At 49.3% G+C, this 25280-nt stretch overlaps 1 protein-coding gene across 1 annotated transcript in view; it reads right to left on the bottom strand.

Annotated features, from left to right (window-relative positions):
• Positions 1-20837, bottom strand: part of DLST (dihydrolipoamide S-succinyltransferase) — a 30735-nt gene extending 9898 nt beyond the window's left edge. Inside the window, exons 1-12 of the mRNA XM_061573859.1 lie at positions 20713-20837; positions 17768-17807; positions 11873-11924; positions 10608-10669; positions 10318-10392; positions 9487-9542; positions 8512-8620; positions 7035-7202; positions 4539-4609; positions 3547-3644; positions 1613-1743; positions 916-989 (exon numbers count right to left, since the gene is read on the bottom strand). Coding sequence (XP_061429843.1) covers positions 916-989; positions 1613-1743; positions 3547-3644; positions 4539-4609; positions 7035-7202; positions 8512-8620; positions 9487-9542; positions 10318-10392; positions 10608-10669; positions 11873-11924; positions 17768-17807; positions 20713-20790 — 1014 coding nt within the window. The 5' untranslated portion in view covers positions 20791-20837. The remainder of the gene's footprint in view (positions 1-915; positions 990-1612; positions 1744-3546; positions 3645-4538; positions 4610-7034; positions 7203-8511; positions 8621-9486; positions 9543-10317; positions 10393-10607; positions 10670-11872; positions 11925-17767; positions 17808-20712) is intronic.
• Between the last annotated feature and the right edge of the window lie 4443 nt (positions 20838-25280).

Here is a 25280-nt window from a genome sequence, read left to right as displayed (position 1 = left end):
AGGAGACTTGGGAGTACCTGGAGAAAACGCGTTGAAATATGATGACGTTGAAATATTCAAAATTATCTTTTTTTTAACTCGGTTGCCAAGCGCAGGGCCAGAAGACCCACATCGCCAAGTCGCCAGCAATGAACGGCACCCTCAAAAGTGCAACAGAAAGAGTGAATACTTTTTTGAATCGAGCAAAGATATAAGCGTTTAGGTGGGGGGGAAGCAACAAATATGGTAAGGAATTCCAGAGTGGAGCAGTACAAGAGAAAGAAGCAGAAAGAGAAGCGTTGTGGCCTATAGGGTGGTGATGGGTGGGTGAGAGAGTTGTTGTGATGACATAACATGTGGTGAGTGAGTGGGTGAGCGAGAGAACGAGCCGTTGTGAGCTACAGTGTGGTGAGTGGGTGTATCGTTGTGACCTGCAGTGTGGTGAGTGAGTGAGTGAGCGTGTTATTGTGACCTGCAGTGTGGTGAGTGTGTTGTTGTGACCTGCAGTGTGGTGAGTGAGTGTGTGTGTTGTCACCTGCAGTGTGGTGAGTGGGTGAGTGAGCAAGCGTGTTATTGTGACCTGCATTGTGGTGAGTGAGTGTGTTATTGTGACCTGCAGTGTGGTGAGTGAGTGAGCGTGTTATTGTGACCTGCAGTGTGGTGAGTGAGTGAGTGTGTTATTGTGAGCTGCAGTGTGGTGAGTGAGTGAGCGTGTTATTGTGACCTTCAGTGTGGTGAGTGGGTGGGTGTGCAGTGTGGTGGTTGAACATGGTGTGGCCGAGGCTGGTAGTCCCGAGTCCTCAACATGGGCTGACGATGAGCAAGGTTGGCTACGTACGGGTGTACGAAAGAAGTTCAACGTACGTACGTACATGCGCACGACGGGATAGTCTGCACGAAACGCGAGCACGCAAAAAACCCCCGTCGTCGCTTTACCTTGGCCGTCGACACGGCGACGCTGATGTCGATGTAGTCCCGGTACACGATCTCTTTCGTCACGTCGTCGATCACTGAGGATGGGGGCGCACAGCGCACACACGCTCGCAGTCAGCGCCGCGGCGACGCGCTCGCACGTCACCAGCCCCTCGCGTTAAGACCCGGCGCTCGCTTTTTCTCCACGTGCAGATTGAGTGAAAATCTAACCCGCTTTTCCTGCCACACCGGGACAATTTGGTTCATTCACGAGGCGTTGCTTAGTCGACAAGCCCGAGGCGCATTTCTCTCGTTGATGTCACTCCGTCATTCTGCCACACGCTTCGTCCGTCCCAACGTCCTTCCTCGTTGGATATCATCTAGCGACGCCATTGCTTTCCTTCATCTCCATCTCTCCCCCAAGAATCTTGCCTCGATCATCTCCTTCAGATCATTCCCCTATCACTAACCACCAGGCCAATCACCTCCTTCAGCTCATTACCCTGTCACTAAACCACTTGGCCAATCACCTCCTTCAGATCATATCCCTCTCGCTAACCACCAGACCAATCCAGATGTCCTTCCTCTCCCCGATCGATCAGGTCAGTCCACGTTCTTGTCATCCTACCAGGCGCCAGGATCCCACCCCCCCCCCCCCCCCCCCCATGTTTGTTTTCCTAGCATTTGGGACGTTTCGATGGCCTTGGGCGGAGGGGAGTACCTCCGTTGACGACGGGTTGTTCCTGCAGGGCAAAGGCCACGGCCTTGACGAAGGGCGACATGAAGCCGAGCTTGAGGCCGTGCTTCTTGAGGAACACGTCCTTGTGCCGATTCCGCATCTCCATCACGTTGCTGCAAAGGGGGCGCCAAAAAATTATCGTCAGCGACGGTGAAATTATTATTAATTTTAATCGGAGAGGGAGAGAGAGACTGGTTCGGAGAAGTGGGAAACCACGCACATAGGTGAAGATAGCCAGTGGCAACAATCGCCAAGGCTCTGTGGGTCCCATATTGGAGAAATGCACGTTTGGAATTACACTGAGACATAGAAAGTTGAACACGAGGATTAGTGAACATGTGCAGATTAATGACATCACGATGGACGATGTGGCCAAGGATAACAACAGGGTGGGCAGCCAAGGAATGGAACGCGTCTTGAGAGAACATCCGTGGAGGAGATGGAGCGATGAAATCAGCTTGTGTGCAGGTGTGAGGTGGACTGTTTCCGTTGCAGGATCACGAGAGGGGGTGGCGGAGCCCTGGGGAGGCCTTCATCCAGCAGTGGATGATGGCCCACCAGTACACGATAACAAACCTGTCAACCCCATACGGTTCACCAAAATTCTTGTACAGGGAAATGGAGTTCAGGCCCATACGGCGCACAGCTATTTAAATACGGGCAAAAAATAATAATTGTTAAAAACAAAAATTGTGTTTCTCCCTTGTGATGGGACTTTGTAGGATGAACGTTGAGATTTATTAGGGCACGGGGTGTCCAATAAGGTCTGAATTGGTCTGAAATAAGGTCGGGCACCAATAAACAGTTGACAGCTAGGCAATAAAATTTTGCAACGCTAATTTATGAGGAGTTGCATTCTAAGCATTTCTTAAGCCATATTAAAAAAACTGAAGCTTTAGTGCAAAGGTTCAGGAATTCCTGCCAAATTAAAGCTCAAATGCATAGCTTCAAGGATTCTTGGCTACGTTTCATGTATAAGGCAATCGTTGCAATTGGACTGGCCCAAATATGGTCACACACGAGACGTGTCCTGGAAAGACGATGGTTACCCAAAAGACAGGAGAGGGGTCATTCCACCTCCCATGACAATCACGGAGAAGAGGATTACGCTGGGAAGCCAACACAGCCGTAGCCAGACGTGTGCTGGGAAGGTGTGGAAGACCTCACACTTTACCCCAGTGCATTACGACCTGCCGATAAACTTAATTGCGGTGCGCCCAATTGCACTGCGGTGGCACGGCCCTGGCGATAGAGCGTTCGCCGCTTGGTGCAGAGGGTTCGCGGTGCGAATCCGGCAGGCCCACCCTGGTGATCACCGCGGATGCATTAACCGTAACGCACGATGCACCGTCCATTAAGGATCCCGTGACATCATTCGTAAGAGTGGGACGTTTGTGTGCCGGTGTCACGGTCCAATTTTTTTTGCTAAATTTGAAAAATTAACAGAAACTTAATTAACTGGGTAATAGCCACAGCAACATCAACCCCCCTAGTAGCATACTTTGTACCGAAACGTCATGATTTGTTTTATTTAATTTCTACCTTCGTGACTTTACCGAAAGAACCAAAGAGTATGAGTATAGAGTTTGTATCGTACCTTTTGTTAATCCGCATGATAATAAGCGACTTCGCTGAGCTATTATTTGCGGTCTCTATAAAAGCGCTATGTAGCTCAGTGTGCTTTACCTGGTAAAATAAAAAACAGTTCAGCTAATTTTAAAAGTGCCTTCAGCTTCGGTGAGGCTTTCATGGGTAAACAAGAATAATAATAAGCCCGCTTACAGAAACATGCAATGTTAGGCCAACGTTGGCATGTGGTTTGAAACGTTGAGCCAACGTTGCCCCAATATTGGCTCAACGTTCGAGACGTGGGGGCATCAGGCAGGCATTGAGCAGGGCAAGGGCTGCGCGCTCACCTCATGTCCACCTCGTTGAAGGTGGTGAGCATGGCGCAGGTGTTCTGCGCATCCTTGAGACGCTGGGCGATCCGCAACCGCATGCGGTTCATCTTCACCTGCGTGGACGTGCAAACAGACCGGACCATCACGATCATCCACAAACTAGGCGACTCTGCCTCCCCTACCCCCCCCTCCCTTCACCCCACAGAAAGAATTTCGGATTACACGTATCAATCGTCGCCCCATATCGGCAGACTAACGTCCACTTGCAGGCCGGTGCGAGTTCACCAGGTGCCACCAGGGACGTCTGCCGCCAGGGGTGCTCTTGGAAAGGTTGAGATGAAATGCACTCTTGATATGCCGTGTCATTTAAGCACCCCAAAAACGCAGATATGTATGTTTCTTTGAGTTTGCGGTATTAAATGGAAAGAAATGGTTTTGTCTTTAGTTTTTTGAGCCTCATCAGCAGCGTGCAGCCTGTTAAACAAATGCTGCCGTGTTGCCAGACTTCACGGACAAGAGCTCTCCGTGAACATCATGGGGCCCAGTCGTCCTGAACCAGAGGTGGAAATTCCACATTCCTCTGGTGGGGGCGAGTCTTACGACAGACCAACCCCTGCCGACTTTTCCACAAAGCGGTACTCCTTTAATCGGCCTGGGGGGGAATGGTGGTCCGAGCCAACCCCCAACTAGGATTTCAACTCTCAACCATCCGACTGCGAGCAGCCCCCTCTTACTGCTGGCCAGATGGGGTCACCGGGCAGAACCTCGAATGACCCGACTAAACCCCGTCATCTCGTCAACGCTAGCCTCACATGTTCTTCCTGCAGCTCTCCGCTCTGTTGCCGGCTGCTTTGCATTACAGGCTTAAGGGCCTCCACCGTTCGGAAACCACAAAACAAAAAAAGACAATCTCCACATGTTGTTGAGCAATCGGTGCCCTCCGTGCGCGCCAGCGGTCACCGCGATCGTTTTCCACCGTGCGCCTGGGGGGAGGGGAATGTCCTTACGCGGTGTTCCCCTCGCGTCGGGACAGCGCCGGCGCCCGACGGGACGGCCGCGGTCACTTGGACATCGGCCACTGCGGACACACGCAAGCACGCCGCGGGAACATTTTAATCTCACGGTACCTTTACGTTCACGCCCGCCCCCATCCCCCGCAACCCCGACAGTGATAAGACGGCTGGGCACGAAGCCATCACGGTACGGGTGGGCTTTTTTCCCTGCTGGGTAATTTGCCGAGCCGAGACGGACGCCAAACAGCGGAAGGACTGGCTCGGGGCCAAGCAGGGCCAGGTGGCGCATTCAGTGTGAAAATAATTGATCGTCAAATGAAAATCACGACCATTATTTTGGCACAATTAACCGAATAGAGTTACCCTTGCAGATCGTAAACAGCCACTGGTAATCGAGCTATTACCCGCCACAAGGATTCCACGTATCCCTTGTTGAGACGTGATGAACCCACACGGATTCAAGTCCGCGATGTTAAGACATCGTGGCGAACGGTGGCTGCAGGTGGTCACGCGAATCAACCGCACACGAATCGAATACAACCAACGGGAATGCACAATGCAATCGATGCACTGGGGAGGCGTTGGGGAAGGGGGTGGCGTAAGAGTCGATTCTAATCGATCGATGTTTATATCGTTGAATGCACACATCTGATCGCATCCTCCGATATCACACGGCAGAGGTGTTCGCTAATCTTGCCGTGTGTGCGGACTGAGAACATAGCCGCAAGTTCTGTTGGCGGGACCGCAGCCACCGGAGAATCCTGAAATGTGGCCAGTGAGCGAGGGCAGCCGGGGGGGGGAGTGGTGGTGGGTGGGGAGGAGGGGGGGGGCCTATGCAAGGTCACCGCGGTTACGGCAACAGTCAAAGTGACTCGGTGATCGCGGTGGATAAACAAGACCACGCTGACCCCGGTACTCCTCCGATCCCTCCACCGGTTCGCCAATCTAATCCCGGATGAATTTGAAGCACGAGTTTCACCGTCTCCACGGATCCTCACGCCTACCTCTGCCCTCTCGTCTCACTTCACTTCCCCTCTACGTGCTCTCCCAAATCTTCCCCTCTGGTCTCACTCAATCATGTTTTAAATAAAAAAAAATCGACATGCGGAAAGGTTTGCGTTAGTTACGCGAGCGCGAGCAGTGCAGCGCGGTGTTGTTGCGGATGAATACCGGCGTAGCGAGGAGTAAGGCGGCCTGCACCTTACGCAGCTTCACCAAGCCCGAGCTTTACCAGGATTAAGGTAAATTAAATGATTTATAGCGTTACGTGATCCCTTTCATTTTGTTGCATTACGTAACTGTTTGTTTTCTCTGCTTAGACCTATCTTTTTTCCCCCATGTTTCTATTGCTAGTTTTATTCATTTTAACTTTATTTATTTAAAACAATTACACTTCGACTGTTTATGGTCCCAGCCAACAGGGATTGGAGATGTCCAGGCCTAGAATAATGCACAATAAACGAACGTTGGGAAGGGACTGCTTTTTGTTAACAATAAATATTAACATGTTCCGTGGTATACATAAAAGATTGGATACAGTATATGTTCCACTAGTTTCATTATGGGTAGTGCTAGCGTAGATATTCGATCAAATGAAAGAATCACAGGAAGTGTAGAGCGTATGTACAGCGATACGATACAGGTCGCGATAGAAAATGGAAGACGGCAAGATACAATACCGAGAGAAAACGAACCTAGTAATCGGGTAGGGGAGGCACAACTATTTCTAGCTATGGGATTCTATCGCTGATTTGGCGGGGAAAATTGTTCAGTTTCCGACATACAGATCGTTCTCGGAAACCAAACCCTTCCGTAACCCAGGGACTGCCTAGACTCTACTCCACTCCACTTTCTCCTCCGCGACCAAGGCTTTCTGTCCAAGGCCCCCGGCCGACCATCACTCAGTGGAAAGTTCGCTCATTCTCCTCTGCTGCTCCCATTGTCTAGAACCCCCCTTCCCCACCCCCACACCAGGTCATCCGTGCTGTTCAAGTCCAGGCTCAAAACCTCTCATGTCACTCTGTGGCTACGACCGACCGCCGCTCTCCAATCAACCCGCCCACCGTCTCTGTGCGGCGTCCCGAGACGCAGCCGCTTGCTGACACGACATAACTCCACACGCTGTTAAGACTGGCCCCGACATCTGCCCTCGTGACTCGTCACCACCTCCCCAGGGCCTGTTCCGATGCCACGTCCACGCCACCTAGTGGTGGAGCCACGCATGCCCACCAGCTCCAACCGCGTGTCCACTGCTCCGTCACAGCCAAATTTACTGTATCAAGTGACGGTCCCACCTGAAGACGGAGACTTGCGTTGCCTCCGAAACGTCGTGATTTGAGTTATTTTCATTTATTATTTTAATATTATTATTTTACCTACGTGACTTTACCGAAAAAACCTAAGAGTATATAGTCTGGCGTCGGATCAGGACAACAACAAAAAAAACCGGGCAAGAAAGCGTGGCGAAAAAGACGACAAAACCGAAGTTACCGGGTTTGGACTCCAGTGGCTTCTTGGGCACAGGTGGCACAGGTGGCATCGTGGTTGGGATGGGCCCAGCTCCTGCTGCGGCCTGTGGAGCAGCCGCCTCTGCTGCTGGTTTTGCGGCAGCAGGAGCTTGCGCGGCAGGCTTGGTAGCAGCAGCAGCAGCTCCTGCCTCTGTGACGTGACAAAACGCAGCGATACCTTGGCTTTCGTCGCTTTGCTCTTTCGGCCGTTTTTAATGATAACCACATTTCAAATTTCGTCCACGCGGCTTTCCTCTTTCGTGCGATTTTATCCCCAAAGCTTACACGACGTTCGCGCCGCCACGCGCCGTCTTTTTCGTTCAGTCTTTGAATAGAAGTCGTTCAGTGAGCATCTCTTATATTTGTGTTTATTCGTGTGTTATTAATACTGTACTTATATCTGTGATTATACTGTAAACATTTGTAGAATACTAGTGTTTACTTACGCAAGAATGCAAATATTTAAAGGTATAATTTTGTTTATGTATTTAGTTTTGTATATTTATTATTTTATTTCTGTTTATTTAGGTTTATATAGTTACTGTAGTTATTTGCAGGTATGTTTTTCGCCGGCCAATAAAATTTTGCAAGCTAAATAAAGGCTCCGCTTGGACATTCGTCCATTTTTCACATTCGTCCATGCTCTGGTCCCTAACCAGACGAAAGTGCAAGGTATTCCTGTATACGCAAAAGGTCAGCCGCCGGACAAAGGTTCGTTGAGGCTATACGGGGAACCTTTGTCGTGTGTGTTGTGGGGGAGTGGTGGTACAACGGTCAGCGCACCGCGCTACGAACCCGGCGACCTGAGGTCCATTCCCGCTCATGAGCAATAACACTGGCGGATATTTTAACCCGTCCATGGGCCAGAGGTCGCAAACGGGTTTTGATTCCTTACCCGTACCCGGCCGCACCAAGGTCGAAAACGGATAACCGTACCCGTACCATACCCGATACCCGGCTACCCGTACCCAGCCGGGTATCGGGTAGGATACGGGTACCCGATTGCGACCTCTGGGATGAAGCCATGTTGCAGGCGCGGGTGGGTTGATTCTAGGAACTTGAATTGTGAGAAGAGATAAGACGTTGGGAAATGAGTGACAAACGTTGACTCACCAGTGACTCACGGCCTACCCGTACCCGTACCCGGCCGCACCAGGGTCGCAAACGGGTACCCGTACCCGGCCGGGTACGGGTAGCCGGGTATCGGGTAGGGTACGGTACGGGTATCGGGTACCCGGTTGCGACCTCTGCCATGGGCTCACCGATGTCTACTAAGTCTTAAATGAGAGCATCTGCTGCGGTGGGTAAACATCAGCATTGGGGAGACAAAGGTGGTGCCGGCCACTCACTGCCTCGTGTGCTGTGCCAACCTTCGTAGGTGTCGCTCGCTCGACCCAACAGTCTGTTAAAGGCTATATGGGGCATCTTTGTCTTTGTGTGTGTGTGTGTGTGCATCGTACCGGTGATCTTGAGTTTGAAGAGCGGGTTCCCAGCCTCTACTCTGCCCCCGTCCTCCACCAGCAGCTCCTGGATCACCCCACTTGTCGGGGCCGGCACCTGGATGGAAGTCTGCAAACCAGCGGCCAAGAAAGACAGATGAAATCAAGTTAGATCAAGAAAAGTTCTACACGTAGGCTTTAGCGGCCAATGTCATCCATAACACAGGTTTTTTGGGTTAGGTCGCGTAAATATATAAATGTGTCGTTAAACCCGCCACCACCCGGCACAGCCAATTTGTAAGGTTTGTCACGTAAACAGAACGTGCCAATTCGTCACTAGTACAGCGCACTGGTGTGTTGGAGAGCAAAGCCGCAACATTTACAATCTGAGTACGACGCTTCACCAGTAATTACAACTAGCTTCATCAGGCGACAGCCAGATTTGTGGAGAAATCCTCCCGTTTCGTTCCTTAAATAGAGGGGTAGATGTGATGACATCACTTGTGAGCCCTTCTTGAGCGAAGTGGGTACCCATTTCCGTTTGGGCTATTTATATGGTAATCAACTTGCATTATGCATGCGTATTATGCAAGCCTATTGTTCTTGTACCTCCTGTCGATGGAGTGCACTTTAATAGCAGTACCTCTATTGTCTGTTCAAAGGTAATCCCCATTGAAGTATGGTGACCTGTATAGCCATGAATTTAAGCAATGTATTATTTTATAATTTGCTTCCAAGTAGGACTAAGCCTGTAGCAATCCGAACGGTTACAATTATTTTAATCCTCTCAATTTCAATAGATTATCTAATTAGCCTTGGCCAGTAGAAACTAGTTTTGCACAGAACATTATCGAAATCAATTGAGTGTCCTTGTTGGCACGCGCGTTCTGCCACTGCCGACGGAAACAGGAATGTCAACATGGAGGAGGAGGAGCTTGGCACGGGAAGAGATGCTGCGAGCATGGCACGGGCAAAGACGGATACCACTTGTCTCACCTTGTCGGTTTCAATCTCGCACACAACTTCATCTTCCTTGACAAAGTCGCCCACGGCTGCAATGACAAATATCGCACATAAATATCACACGTTAATCTCGCGCGGCAAGGCGCGCGCGCACCACCCAAAAAATAAACATACACGCATTGCGACGCCCCCCCCCCCCCCCAACGCAAACACCGCGTCACGCCACCGACGCCTACGACCAAAAGCGCCCGGATTGCGCCCGATTTCGTCAGGGCTCGGAAAACATCCAGGGTTGTTGACGCTGGACAATCGCTCGGTTGGGTGACCACCAGCGCCACAAACGGGTGCAAGGCGGTCGCTGGGAACGCGTTTGCCGGGTGGCGGTGGTGGCGGCGGCTATGCACGTGGCTTGTAATCCAGCACTGTGGAGGCAGTGAGGATTGGTGGATCGCTCGCACATGTTGCTAAACTCCCTTTTCCGTGGGCATCGAGGTGCCATATGCAAACTTCATAGGAGAAGGCAGTGCGGTAAAAGTGTGGACTTCGCCTGTTCGTCTGAAAGGGATCGAATGCTTTTCCCCTCGCACGCGTGCGTTTTCTCTGGGCGCTCCGGTTTCCTCCCACATGTAAAAACACCCATTAATTTGCCGATAACACCCAAACATACACAGAGGACCGCAGAGCTTGGGCAATTGTTGGTGCTGGCCTAACCACCTGGGGCGTGGCTGCTGCCTTCCCACTCGCCCACGGTTCCCCGGCGCCTCAGAGTCGTTCTCTCCCTTCGAGAGCGTAACAAGTTTCGATCATTACTCGTAATTTTTTTAATATATAGGAGGGAACAAAAAAAAATGCGTCCAGCCGTACCTTTCTCCCACCTGACGTCGCCCTCTGTGACCGACTCCGCGAAGGCCGGCGTGTTAATCACACGGACCTCCTCGCCTGTTGAGATCAAACGCACGAGAGAGACACACACCGCGCACTCACAAGAGGCACAGCGTCGCATATCCGACCGTCGCATCGCATCGGTGCCCGACCTATTAACCGTCCACAGCAACTGTCATTTTCCGTGCGCGTTCACGAATCCGACTTAATCGTTTTACGCAGCAAGGCGAATGTTGTGTTTAATTGCAATGAACAAAGACCAGCGAACTTACAGAAATACGCAGAGGTTTTGAAGCTCCGGACACTCCAGTTTTCCCACAATACACCTCTCTGCCTGCAGTGTCACAAGTGAGAAGATGGACATTCATTCATTTAACATTTACTTCCTATGAGTACATGATTTTGTAATTAATATTATGACGCTGGTTTACCCACGAACGTCTCATCGAGTCTTGCCAACTTTTTGCAGAAGGGGGTGATGTTGCTGCTGTGTGCGATCCCAATCGAGTACATGCTGCAGGGAGTTTTTCAGTATTGGGATGTTTTGGCGAATACCAGTTGCGTTGTTGTTCTTTATTGCTATGGGAGGAAACCGGAAAACCCTGAAGAAACTCATGCAGCACAGAGAGAGAACATTCAAACTCCACACAGAAGGGCGCCAAAGTCTGTACTTGAACCCGGGTTCTTCTTACTGCGAGGCACAAGTACTACCACTACCCGCCACCATGCCACCCCAACGAAGCAAAAAATAATCTACAAATGTTGATCTGCGATCATCGTCAGCCATGATCAATCCACTACTGGATGGAAGCCTTGACATGCTGTTGCCATCTCTCATGATCTGGCGATGCAATAACCCTCAAAATGCTCACATACAAGACGATTTCATTGCTCCATCTCCTCAATGGACATCCTCTAGGAAGCGTTCCATCGCTTGGCTGCCACTCTGGTACAGGGACTCCTACTTACGAACGAGTTAGGTTCCAGCTCTGTTCGCAAGTCGATTTGTTCATAAGACCAATTTACTCCTGTCGATTCCAAACGTGTTGTACGGCATGAACGCTAAACACGGGGAATGGCTTTAAACGTTGTATAATCTCATGTAGATGCCACTGGTTCTTCATGTACTGCAGATGTAGATGCCTCCGCCGTGATCTATTGCGCGACTTTTGAACTCGCGACTCTCTCTTCGAACAGGCAACTGGGGACATACGGACCAGGTTTGTCCGTATCTCTAAAAGTTCCCGAGTCGAATGTTCGTAAGTAGAGGAGTCGCTGGACTATTCTTGATCGATGGCCATCATTCCTCGGAGCCATGAAGTGTCCTGCCCAAGGCCACTTACTTTTTCTTTGCAGTCTGAATGAGGTCATTAACATTCCCAAATGCACCGTGTCCCCTCTTTCTGTCTCTCCGTGGAATTCCGAGTGTGTAGCTCTCAGCTTACACGTGCTTTGAAGAGGTGCACTTATAACCATCTTCCCCCCCCATACGTAATTTGGGAGCCGTGCCTTGTGTTCATGTATTGTCATGACTTACGGTTGAAGGTTTTCACTTGTCAACTGCTTTGGTGTAGATGACAATGTAGCTCCTGAAATACATAGTGTAACATCATCATCATCATCACAATCCAGCATGGTCAATCCACTGCTGGATGAAGGCCTCCCGAAGCCACCGCAGTCTTTTGATGTAATAATCCGCACAGCACCTGCACACGAGATTATTTCATCGCTCCATCTCCGTGATGTACGTAGCCTTCCACGAGTTCCATTCCTTGGCTGCCACTCCGTTATTATTCTTGACCATCGAACCATCATCCCTTTGAGCCATGCCGTGTCCTGCCTAAGACCGCTTACATTTTATTCATACTCTTTGGTTCTTTGGGTAAAGTCACGTAGGAAGAAAAAATAATAGATCACGACGTTTCGATCGCAACAACAAGCGATCGTCTTCAGGTGAGAGATCAAAACGTCGTGATCTATTATTTTTCTACCTACGTGACTTTACCGAAAGAACCAAAGAGTATGGATTCCTGCAGTCACGAAAGCTTCAAATCAAGATTTTATTCATAGTTTCATTTCATGTAATTAGCCTGTGTAAGTTTGTCCGTAACAAAATAACATTTTTACAGAAGTTTGTGTCTCCACACACAAGTAAAAAATATTCTTCCGTATAGCAATATACACACAAAAAATATTGTTTTAACCCATCAGCCTCCGATTAGCACGGTTGGCTCCATACGATGCCAAGGAAGTTCAACATACGTGCAGCCTGTTGGCTTCCCAGACCGAAGTTATCGAGCAATGATTATTTTTAAGCGAGCAAACTCTGCAAGGACCTTGGTCTCGAGACACGATGCCGATAGCATAGCTGGGATAGAATTCGGTAAAAATGACAAAAAAAAACACAAATGGCTTTGCAGGGTACACGTGTGTCCCCCCCACAGAAAGCTATTGTAGCTGACAACACAACCGGGCCTTACAAAGTAACGCGACAATCGAGCAGGCTGGCAGGCCTGACGCTCGCACAGAATACTAATTTTAAATCTGCTTACTATGAGGTTTTCTGACCTCGGGGGCCTTTTAATTTTGCATCTCCCGTCACAGCAGAGTCAAGCTCACGGGGGTGCTTTCCCTCTCCCACATGTCCCAATGACACGCACCGTACACGAACATAAAAAACGCATCGATTCTTACGTGCGCAATTCAACGCACGCATGCATCGTGATGCTTAAGAGCCAATATCTTGGTTTTTTTTTATTTGAACTGTTTTGTCTTACGCACAATTACACCACTAAATATAGAAAAGTGTGATTATGACTCAGCCCATCATCCTTTCGAGGTCAGTTAAATGAGTACCACTTTGTGCAGAAGTCAACTGTGGTTGTCCTAAAGACTCGTCCCCGCCATAGGAATGTGGAAATTCCATCAGTGGCTGAGAACTGGAGAGTCGAAAAGCACCACCTCCAATACTCATTAGGGAGGCAAATCGCATAGACTTGCATTTTTCAAAGTGTCATCAAACGTCGAGTTGCAAGTCTGGAACCATTCACATTGTGCAGAAAATCAAAGCCTGTTGACAATCCACCACTTGCTGGATCAATGTCCCCCCCCCCCCAATACAGTATCAATCACAGGGATCGTTAGAACGTACTTCACCACGAAGGGAACTTAAAAAGTGCTTCAGTTATCACTGGCCACTGACGATAACCGTGGCCGGGATTCGAACTCAGGTCGCTGGGTTCAGCGCTCTGCCGACTGCGCCAATGTTCCAACCCTTCTCGTATCGAATTACCGCATTTAACTAACGATTCAGTGTCCGTCTCCCTCCATTCTAGCATCACCTTTGCTCGTCATTGCACGCGGATACGAGGACACAGGATGGACAAAACTAGCCATCGACGGCGCTACAGTTGGATGACCTTGCTGCTCATAACTCAAAGGGCCCACAGCCGCATGCTAACGACACATCGTGTGCCGACATGTCACGCTACCGTTGTTGCACAAGCGTCGCATGTGCAACGTATTATGCCGCAATGTTACGTGGGCCGGCAGTACAGTTCAAGGTAAGACACGCAGAATTCTCAGGGTTAAAATCAATGTGCAGGTCCGCCGCTTGGACGTTCCCCATTAAAATGACTTTTGACCACTTTGGCATTGGTGTAACCGTCTGCATGCCCCTACAAGTGCTGTGAAATATCCGGGTATAAATACCAGCCCTGCGACCTGTTGTTGGTACCCCGCTTAGCCCTACCAACCATCTGTGTACCCTTACAAGCCCTGTCAAGTATGCGGGTACCACTACTAGCCCTGTCACCCGTACGTGTGCCCCTACCAGCATATTGGCTATATACTTTAACAATCCAGACTGTTTTAAATGTACTCATCTGTATATTGCAAAATTATAGTAATAAATAATCACTACATCCTAATTGCATTCACCTGTAATTACATGCTTTGGATTGTCTGAGATTTTGAATGTAGGTTTGATTTTTTTGGCTTCGTACAAAAGTCGGGAGAGCGTCCTCAGTGTCTAGCGACAAAGGTGAAGAGAACACCTAAGAGAAGATGATGGGACGCTGTCAGGGCAGACCTTGGAGGTCACTGCGTGTCAACTGCGTAGCAGCTGCGGTATCTAGCAGAGGTTAGAAAGCGTTGGCGAGGAGTGGTGGTAGTGGCGGTAGCATCAAGGGCTTTGGCGACGAAGACATCTCGATCTAACCTGATACAACCGTGCTGTCGGTTGCTTCTGCGGCAGGCACACATCACGTGGCGTGCAATGCGGCCTCCTTATCGCATTAGCATTCCTGTACAGGTCTACGAACACGCACATCGCCGGTTTGCACTGCCCGCATATTTCTATGGCAGAAGTACAAACGCGCGTTCATTGCTCTGTCCTTGATGCCAATGCTTTAGCGACGACCTCCCAGTAAAAGTGAAACGTTTTTGGCCAATGTCGGTCCATCGTTGGTCCGACAGTACCTGCCAACGTTGGCCCAGTGTTGACCGTTTGCCGGGCTGTGACCGCGGAGTGGAACTTATACGATGGAGCACAGTCAACTGGTGACTGCCCATCAAAAGCATTGAATGGTGGCAAAAAAGCAGTCGATGCCGTTGCACAACTAGAGAATTCAGACGTCAATTTATGTCACCTGATGCCACATGACACCAATGAAGGCAGAAAAGGAACATTCGTGACCAAATAAGTGAGGTCATAATTTTGGATGAATCCGAAACGAAATACAAATCTAAGATCGTCCAACATGTGCTAACGTTACCCAATTTTCAACATCTTATATTGATCCCAAAGTCGTGAAGACATCTCAACCACATTTACACTACCGAACGCAAATATATGGACCACAGAGTAACACCTATGCCTGCTTGAATTATTCACTGGCAGAATAATGGTTATTCACCAGGCTACTCCTGAAAACCGTCTCGTGGTTCACTCAGCAACCTCAACATGAACATATGGACGTTGCTGATTAACTCTCCGCCATACAGACGACGTGTTAATGTAAGTCTACGGTTCTTCTACGTCAGTCTATGGGCATCTATGCGCATCTGTCGGTGTTAATACGAGTGTACGGGTCGCTATGGAAATCGATCAATCTCTCTGCGAATTAATATCTTAAACCGTGGATGAGATACTTTACCGCTGTTCGCTTCGAACATTCGCTGACGGCATTGCAAATATCCGGCCAAGTGGCTCGGCGGTTACGTGAATGGCTCACAATTGAGAGGTTGAGAGTTCAAATTCTGGTTGCGGTTCGACTCAGCCCATCATTGTTAGGGGTTGATAAAATAAGTGTCACTTGGTGGAGAAGTCAAGAGTGGCTATTCTATCCATAGACCCACTATCTCAGTGCTTTAAACGGATGAGCACCACCTCAATGCTCATTTGAGCAAGAAATCAGTTTTGACTTTTCGATTTCAGATATTCACCTGGCTACTACCTGAAGCCACCCAATGGCTCAATCGCCAACCTCACCATGAACATTTTCACAATGCTGCTCAACACAAACGTTCCAAATTATAAAGTTACCGACATATCACCAAATTTAGTTTAAGCACAGCAATGGCAGACTAATACCCCGGGTCACACTAGCAAATTTAAGACTATCCTTGTCTTCAAAGTTTTCACCTAGTTAAACAAAATAACCTTGAAACTCCCCACCATACAAAAGACGACTGCATATACTAGGCCAGTGGTTCTTAACCTCGCATACCAAGAAGGTGCGTGCACCCCAGGTTAAAAATCGCTGTTCTAGGCCATCTGGAAACTGGGCGAGCTGGTACTGCCGCTTGGGAGATCGGGCAGTCCCTTACAATCTAAAAGTGGATGTTAGCCTTGATTTGAAGCTTTCGTGACTGTAGGAATCCATACTCTTTGGTTCTTTCGGTAACTTTACCAAAATAACCAAAGAGTATGGATGTTAGCCCTTGGGATACTGTTTAAATGCACTCCTAAACAAACAGCCGGGCCCAGCCAAAAAACTATCGCGACGTTATGGTGACCCTGCGACCAATCCAAATAATTGATGTCACCAAGCCCCGCCCCTCCTCTGACCTCCCGTCCAGCAGCAAACGTGGAAAAAATTAACCCGTAAAAACAAAGTTTTTCACTATAAATCCTTTATATGCGTCCTCTGGCTTGAGATGGCTGCCACCTATGGGTCAGATGCCTGCCACCATTAAGCAATTGGTAATTAAATACAAAAACAAAAATTCCTAAAAAGTGTAAAGTTCCGGAAAAAATTTTCACGAAAATAAATTGTCACGCACAACGAGTCTGTGTGCAAAATGTCAGCTCGATTGGATCACGGGAAGTGGGTTAAAAAACGATCGAAAGATTTGCACGGTCGTAAGCAAGCAAGCAAGCACGCAAGCACGCAAGCACGCAAGCAAGCAAGCGAACTTAATATAAAGGATTTAAAAAGAGGTAAGACTTATTTTCTTCCAACTATATTGGTTGTTATTTAGATTAGTTGAGTAATCGGACTGATAATTATCAGCAGAGGAATCGATTACTTATGGGTGGCAGTAAATCATCAGACAGCCCACGGGTGCCACAGTAAGAAGAACCTGGGGTCGATTCCTGACTGGGTGCACCTTTAGGACCTCCTCCTGACTTGCGTTGTTTTTTTCATGACGTTATTAAGCGTTGACTAATTATCAGAAAGCAGGATCCTTTCCTGGGTAAACCAAGCACTTGCTATACAGTGCAGTACTTATTATAACAGACCCCTAATAATGTGTGACGCGAGCATGTAATCAGCTATTATGACGCATCTCAGGATCGAGTCTACTCGTAGGACAACCAATGTCAGACTTCCCTACAAAATGGAAATTTGAAACGTGGCACCACAAGCCACAACATGGCCGTAACGCGTCTTCGAGCGATGCCACGGAATCTTTAACGCCCATTGTGCAGCAGAAAGACGCGTGGCCCGTCACGGTTAACAGACGCCGCAGCATCATGGGACCTCCGAAGCCAGTAGCAAAATATACTAATAGGGTTTTTCCCCTTTTTTCTGACAACAAAAACCTTTTGGCGTCATCTGGTCGAACACCATATGAGACGAGGCTCTAAAGAAAGCTGTCTCTGGTGTGGACCAATCAGTTTCAAAGATAATGCATTTGACTGCAAGTATTGTGGTTAATGTAAGCATGATTCCATGCAAAAGGTGTCAGTTTTTGTTGCCAGAAAAATGGGGAAAAACCCTATTAGTAGACGCCGCAGCGTTGGCGAGGGTGGCTGCGGTGGCTCCCTGACAACAGCGGAAAATGTTGTGGAAGATGATGTGCACGGTTGTGTTCATTTGATCAATACGACCGGCTTCACATGAGCAGACACTCAAGTCTTGGGATGTAGTCAAGAACCACACCCCAATGACCACACCCTAAGGGGCACACACACACACTCACTCACCCGAAGTAAGCAGACGTCTTGCAGGTCGATTACTGCTGGCCTGGTGGTGAGAAACAATGAGAAGACAAAAAAAACAGTGGAAAATATAAATGTATGGAAGAATTCACTTTTAGACCTTTGAAATATGCACAGAGTACAACATCGCACATCCGACCCCTCTCTGGGAAATGAAGCAGAGAATAAATGTGATATGTTGGTAATGTGAAAAGAAGCAGAGAAAATGGCAGTTTAGGTGTGCGCACCGATAGGTTAATGGACAAAACTAACGCGCAAACTGCTCTAAAAATACTAAATTGTGCTTCAGAAGTGAATGTACGCGAGATGTAAGAGAAGGCTGGATTTGCGAACATCTGTATAAAATGGTCAGTTATACCGTGCATACCTACTGGGTTAAGGGAAGTTAATTGATCAGGGCGGATTTTGTGAAAAAGCTTTGTAGCTCATCGGATTCCTCCAGTATAAATACATTTTATGATTCGGATTTTGGATTTGCGACGTTGCACTGTAGTTCTTTAACAGAAGGTAGCTGTGAGAAAATATAAGTTAGGCCCTGTACACTATTAGTCATAGTGCTGGAATTTTTAAGATGCTGGGTATGTGCCATACGTGATGTTCGTGCCCATATCCAGTACTGAACAGTATTCAAACAGAATGGACATCATTTGTTTAAAATCCCCTACAAACCGGACTGGAACGAGCGCAGAAACGAGTCAATGCCGGCAGAAACAAAGCAGAGTTATGCAGTACAGAAAGTTTTCTCCTCTGTCAAAGTACCAATCGTTTTATGGTCATATATGCATATCTACAATGTTTCCATGTGGATAATGTAATGGGTCGGCCCTTTATCGATCCACTGCTGGATGAAAGCCCCTGCCATGTATATTGGACATGGCGGGATGTTTGACCATACTTCGCTCCTGGAAACTCGCTAAGGCTTTGCTGAATACACGGTATTAATAATAGGGTTGGCTCGCTGGCAAAGGGGTTAAGCGCACTGTGCCCAAATCTCCGGTGACCCGAGTTCGATTCCCGGCCACCGCTACCATCACCGCCTAACCAACCAAGTACGGAGAAGGGCCTTCACGCGAATCTTGAACTTCTTTCGCACCATACGCAGGCAAACCTGCTAATAGCGTCGTCGTTCACGCAAAATCAATCGCCGAGGAGCCAAAGACAATCTGAAAGGCAGCCAGGCGGTGAAGGCAGCAGCAATTGCACCAAGTTCTGCGGTTCTCTCTATATGAAGATGTTTTCAGCCAATTAATGGGTGTATATACGTATGGGAGTAAAACCAGAGAGTATTGCACGCGTGAGAGCAGTGGGTAGACAAATGGCTTTGAAACATATTAAAATCCTAATGCAGAAGGACCTTTACGAAATTCTTGAGACTATGTGAGGGCAATCTCATTCCTGGATAAGTGACATTATTACTTATATGCGGGGCCCTCTTGAATAGTGCATACATTTATATTATTGATAATAAGAAATAATAGGCTTTACCCTTTGCGACAATGATACGGGTATTAAGATATTATTATTGCAATGCAAGGCCACACTCATAAGATCAGTCTCGTGTCTCCTGGGTTGAATGACATCGATTCCAATGCAGGGGCCTACTTGAAAAACCTGTCCTCAAGATTTCCTCGTTCCAATGGTGTAAAAAAACACATTAATTACCTCATCTGACAGGACAATATTGTGAGGTTAAATTCATCGCATTAACATACTGCAGGGGCAAGTGCTGTTAGCGAGCACCTATGAAGGCCGGCACTGCACATGAGGGGGTGGGTGGACTGCACCACGCCCGACCGCCTTTGTCTCCCCAGTGGCGATGTTTTTACGCACCGCACCAGGTACTCATTTGAGGACGAGTCGACCTAGGGGAGGCCCAAGACCGGTTCGGAGATAATCGTCACCGGTGTTGGCCGTGAGCGGGAATCGAACTCGGGTCGCCAGGTTCGTAGCGCTAACCGCTGCACCGCCGCTCCCCACACTTTATGACACCCGCACAGACGCACACAGACACACACACAACACACAGAGACACACAGACACACACACAGATACACACAGACACCCACAGACACCCACACAGACACACAACACACACAGATACACACACACTCACACACACACAGACACTCACACACACAGAGACACCCAGACACACACACACAGAGACACACACACAGACAACACACACAGATACACACATACACTTACACACACAGATACACAGACACACACAGACAGACACACACAGACAGACACACACACAGACAGACACACAGACGGACAGACACACACACAGAGACACACACACACAGACACACACAACCCTCACGCGTTTCACCATCACATCATTGACAAGTCCTCTGCATCGTGAACCACCACCACCACCACCACCACCAAACTACCACCACTACCATCACGGGCCCCGCAATACAATAATGGAGACGCGACTGGTTAACAAATCCAAACGTCGGTAACAACTTACAGGCAAAGGGGATAACAACAACACCAACAACAAAACACCCACAACCGCAGCGAATCCCTGTGGCGATCTTTAAACCCCAAGGCGTTAGCAGCAGCAGCTTGTAACACAAAACACAACACAGCTTGTAACACAAAACACAAACACAGCTTGTAACACAAAACACAGCTTTGCCGCGTGACATGTGTGGGATTCACTCCGCTATCGATACACATTCTGAATCTAAAGCCCCGAGCTTTAAGCAAGTAACTGCAATCGCTACCCACGATACATTAAAACAAGGACACACACAGAGGCCTTGCTCGGACGGCTCAGCTAGACTGACCTTCCACTAAGGTTGAAGGGGTCAAACATCGCGTAAATTTATAACAAAACGACGCTCATGTCACTCACTCACTCGCCACTCACTCGCTCACCACCACTCACCACCACCACCCATCAGCAAACTCACCCCGAGGCCGGCGGGTGAGCCCCGGGCGAGGTGAATTCGGCCCAGACTCCGTGGGAGGCGTCGGCCTGAAGCGAACATGGTGGCTGCCTGGCTGCAGAGTGAGAGAGGGAGAGGGGGGGAGGGGGGGTGAGAGAGGGGAGGGGGGGCGAGGGGAGGGGGGGTGAGAGGGGGAGGGGGGGCGGAGGGGGGGAGAGGGGGAGGGGCGGAGGGGTGAGAGGGGGGGCGATGGGAGGGGAGGGGGTGAGGGGGGGGGGCGGAGGGGGAGGGGCGGAGGGGGAGGGGCGGAGGGGGAGAGAGAGGGGAGGGGTGAGAGGGAGAGGGAGGGAGAGAGGGGAGGGGGGGCGGAGGGGGAGGGGCGGAGGGGGTGGGGTGAGAGGGGAGGGGGAGAGGGAGGGGGGTGAGAGGGGGGTGAGAGGGAGGGGCGGAGTGGGAGGGGCGGAGGGGGCGGAGGGGGCGGGGCGGAGGGGGAGGAATCCGGGGATCGCACGCCTCCTTCATACACCCACGTGGTGGCGGTGATGACGGTGGTGATGATGGTGGTGGTGGTGATGATGGTGGTGGTGATGGTGGCGATGATGATGATGGTGGTGATGGTGGTGGTGATGGTGGTGGTGATGATGATGGTGATGATGATGGTGGTGGTAGTGATGATGGTGGTGGTGATGGTGGTGGTTATGGTGATGATGATGGTGGTGATGGTGGTGGTTATGGTGATGATGATGGTGGTGATGGTGGTGGTGGTGATGATGGTGGTGGTGATGATGGTGGTGATGATGGTGGTGATGATGATGGTGGTGGTAGTGATGATGGTGGTGGTAGTGGTGATGGTGGTGGTGATGATGGTGGTGGTGATGATGGTGGTGATGATGGTGGTGATGGTGGTGGTGATGATGGTGGTGGTGATGATGATGGTGGTGGTGATGATGGTGGTGGTGATGATGGTGGTGGTGATGATGGTGATGATGATGGTGGTGGTAGTGATGATGGTGATGATGGTGGTGATGGTGGCGATGGTGGTGGTGGTGGTGATGATGGTGGTGATGATGATTGTGAGGAGCGTAGCTGTTCGCGCGTTACACTACGAACCCGGCCACCCGAGTTCAATTCCCACTCTGACGGCCACCAACACCACCAGTGACGATTATCTCTGAACCGGTGCTGGGCCCTCCCCTAGGTCGACTCAGCCTCAAATCAGCACCTGGTGCAGTGTGTAGTAAACCTCGCCACTGGGGGAGACAAAGGCGGCCGGGCGTGGTGCTGGCCACCCACCCCCTCGTGTGCCACAGTGGCAGCCTTCATAGGTGCTGCTACTCGCTAACAGCACTTGCCCCAACAGTCTGTCGAGGCTACACGGGGGATCTTTGTCTTTAGTCTCTGTAGAACCGCATGCGGCTCTTTAAGCTAAAGGGCAAACTTCGTGACCCTTACTGATATGTAGATGATGAGAGACCACCGTTTCTCGTATTCACAACCACTTGCAACTGTGGCTCTTTGAAATACTGAGTTTTGTTCACCAAATTCGAACACCACACACACAAAATGTATCACAGGGCGACATCTGGTCGAGACGGGAGAGGACAACACTTTTTCACCGACTGTCCACGTGAGAGAATGATGTTCGTAGTATGACAAGAATAAGCCGGTATTTCAATTGTTCCAGCTGACAACAAACATGGCATTGGTTTAAAATGCAGAAGCAACATTTAATAATGTGAATGGGTTTTTTTTTTTAAAAGCAGTTGTTGGTGATTGTGCTGGTACCATCATCAACTCACTCCACTTGAGAACCCACGACCCGGACTCGAACGCAGCCCTCTCTGCACATCTGAGTCTTGCCGTACCGAAATTCACACTTTTGAAATACAACAATGCTTACAACACACCAAAAATCAACATTCGTAATCAACACTGCCTTCACATATATATAATCGGCAACGTTTCGGGGAATTGCCCTTCATAGCACGTGATATGAAGGGCCATTGCCCGAGACGTGGCAGATTGTAAAGGTTTTTTATTTGTAGGCAATGCTGTTGATGAATATGTTGAGTGCTTTGTTGTGCTCGCTAATCACTTCCTTTACACATTTACTAGCTGTACTACCCGGCTTCGCCCGGGACTTGTATCCACCACGGCTGGCCGCCTTTGTCTCCCCAGTGGCGATGTTAATACGCTACAGCAGTTACTCGTTTGAGGCAGAGTCGACCTAGGGGAGGTTCAAATAATCGTCACCGGTGGTGGCCGTGAGCGGGAATGGAACTGGGTTCGCCGGGTTTGTAGCGCAGCGTAGCGTTAAGCACTACACCCACCGCTCCTCACACACCACACACGCACAGACACACACACAGACACACAGACACACGCAGACACACACAGACAGAGACACACACACACACACAGACAGCACGCTAACCACTACACTACCGCTCCCCACACACCACACACGCACACACACAGACACACACACAGACACACACACACAGACACAGGCAGCACGCTAAGCACTACACTACCGTTCCCCCTACACAACACACGCGCGCGCGTCCATAGGTACACATACACGCGCTTGCTGCAGACACACACGACTTTCAGGGTGCGTACGGCAGTAAACGACTGAAATAATAAAGCGGCAATGCTGCGCAAGGAACTCCTTAGACCTGCAACACATTTGTGTAATGCGAGCGTAAACACAAACACATACAAACACATACACAATACACACACACATACATGCAGACACACAGACAGACACATAACACACATACATACACACACATACATACACAGAAACACATACACACACATACATAGACACACACATACATACACACAAACACATGCACACACGTACATACATACATACAGACACGCAGACATACACATAAAGACATAGAAAAAAACCCACATACATGCACACACACACAAACACATACACACACATACACACATACATAGAGACACACAGACATACACATAAACACATACACACATACACATGACCCGGCTTCGCCCGGGACTTGGATCCACGATGCCCGGCCGCCTTTGTCTCCCCAGTGACGATGTTCACACACGACAGCAGTTACGCGTTTGAGGCTGAGTGGACCTAGGGGAGGGCCAGGTCCGTTTCAAATAATCGTCAGCGGTGGTGGGCGTGAGTTGGAATCGAACTGGGGTCGCTCAAACAGCTTAATGACTATTTGTACAAAGAACATATAAAGAATCGATTATAATAACCAGGCTACAGTCCACATTACAGACTGGCAGTACACGCAGTCAGCTTCATAAGCAGGCTAGAGTGTACATGATAGAGTGGCAGTACGCTCACCGAGCTTAATAAGCAGGCTACAGTCTACATGATAGACTGGCAGTACGCTGACCCAGCTTAATGACTATTTGTACAGTGAACATTTAAGTAATCGATTGTTGGCGCGTTGGGTTTAAAAGTAATATTAATTGCACACATTGTGGTGGGGGTGGAGTGAAGAGTAGGAAAAACTTTGATGAATTTACCTCAGAGTGGCGTGGTGGGTGTGGAGGCCTAGTAGCGTGCAGAGCCTGCGGCCTCGCCAAAATTGTCCAGCCGGCAGAGGCAGGGTACGGGTGGCGTGCCTTCCCCCCCTCAGCGCTCCAACAATACTGTGTAATGGCTATTATTTAATTATTTACGGAGCCTATGAAAGTAGCGAAGGCGTGGCTAGCCGTTGGCAGGGGCAACCGCCGTCCAATGAAACTGCAGCCCTTGGCGAAGGCGTCGCTAGCCGTTGCCAGGTCCAATGAAAGCGGCGAAGGCGTCGCTAGCCGTTGCCAGGGGCAACCGCCGTCCAATGAAAGTGCGTATGGTCCGAAATCCACACACACACACACAGACGGACAGACAGACATCTACGATTTTATATATATAGATTAGAATTTTCATCGTGAGTGAGCTCCGTATGGTTGCATTCTTTAGCAATTTCTTCAGTCTCCGGCTTTTGCAAATCACATTTCCTTGCTTGAGGATTTAACTACGCGTTGTGGTTACTCAGAAAAAATTGCCTAAAACAGCACAATCGTACCTCTGTACATTACCAAGGCACCGATATCCCTATTAATGGCACAACTCAACTCATTTATCACCAGGTCTCATCGTAAAACCTTGGGGTAACGACCCGATGCTTGTCAAACCCAAAGGCTACTGCAATAAACGAAGATGATGCTTGCTGCCTGCGGCCTGCATACAGGAACGCCATCCACCACACTTAGGGTAGGACCTCTAAGGCTTTCCCACCTGATGATGGACGCTTGTGTTGCGCCCGAAACGTCGTGATTTATTTTATTTTATACCTACGTGACTTTACCGAAAGAACAAAAGAACAGGTACATTGTTTGAAATCGGGGAAAGCCTGGAGCACTCACCCCTGGCAGCGGATCCAGATGCAGAGTTCTAAAGCAAAACCCCATAGCCATGTGTAAAGTCACGTGTGTTTTCTGGCTCTCGGACATATGAAGATGGATGTTGGTAAGTGGCTTGTAGGGTCAGGAAGTTTGGCCACCCCTGGATTATACAACCACGACAGGGCAAAACATACGGA

This window comes from Lethenteron reissneri, chromosome 53 (assembly GCF_015708825.2).
Source record: "Lethenteron reissneri isolate LAM-NWPU_2019-01 chromosome 53, ASM1570882v1, whole genome shotgun sequence".
Taxonomy (NCBI): Eukaryota; Metazoa; Chordata; class Hyperoartia; order Petromyzontiformes; family Petromyzontidae; genus Lethenteron; species Lethenteron reissneri.
The sequence above is the reverse complement of the archived record's forward strand: the minus strand, read 5'-3'. Positions and strand labels throughout refer to the sequence as shown.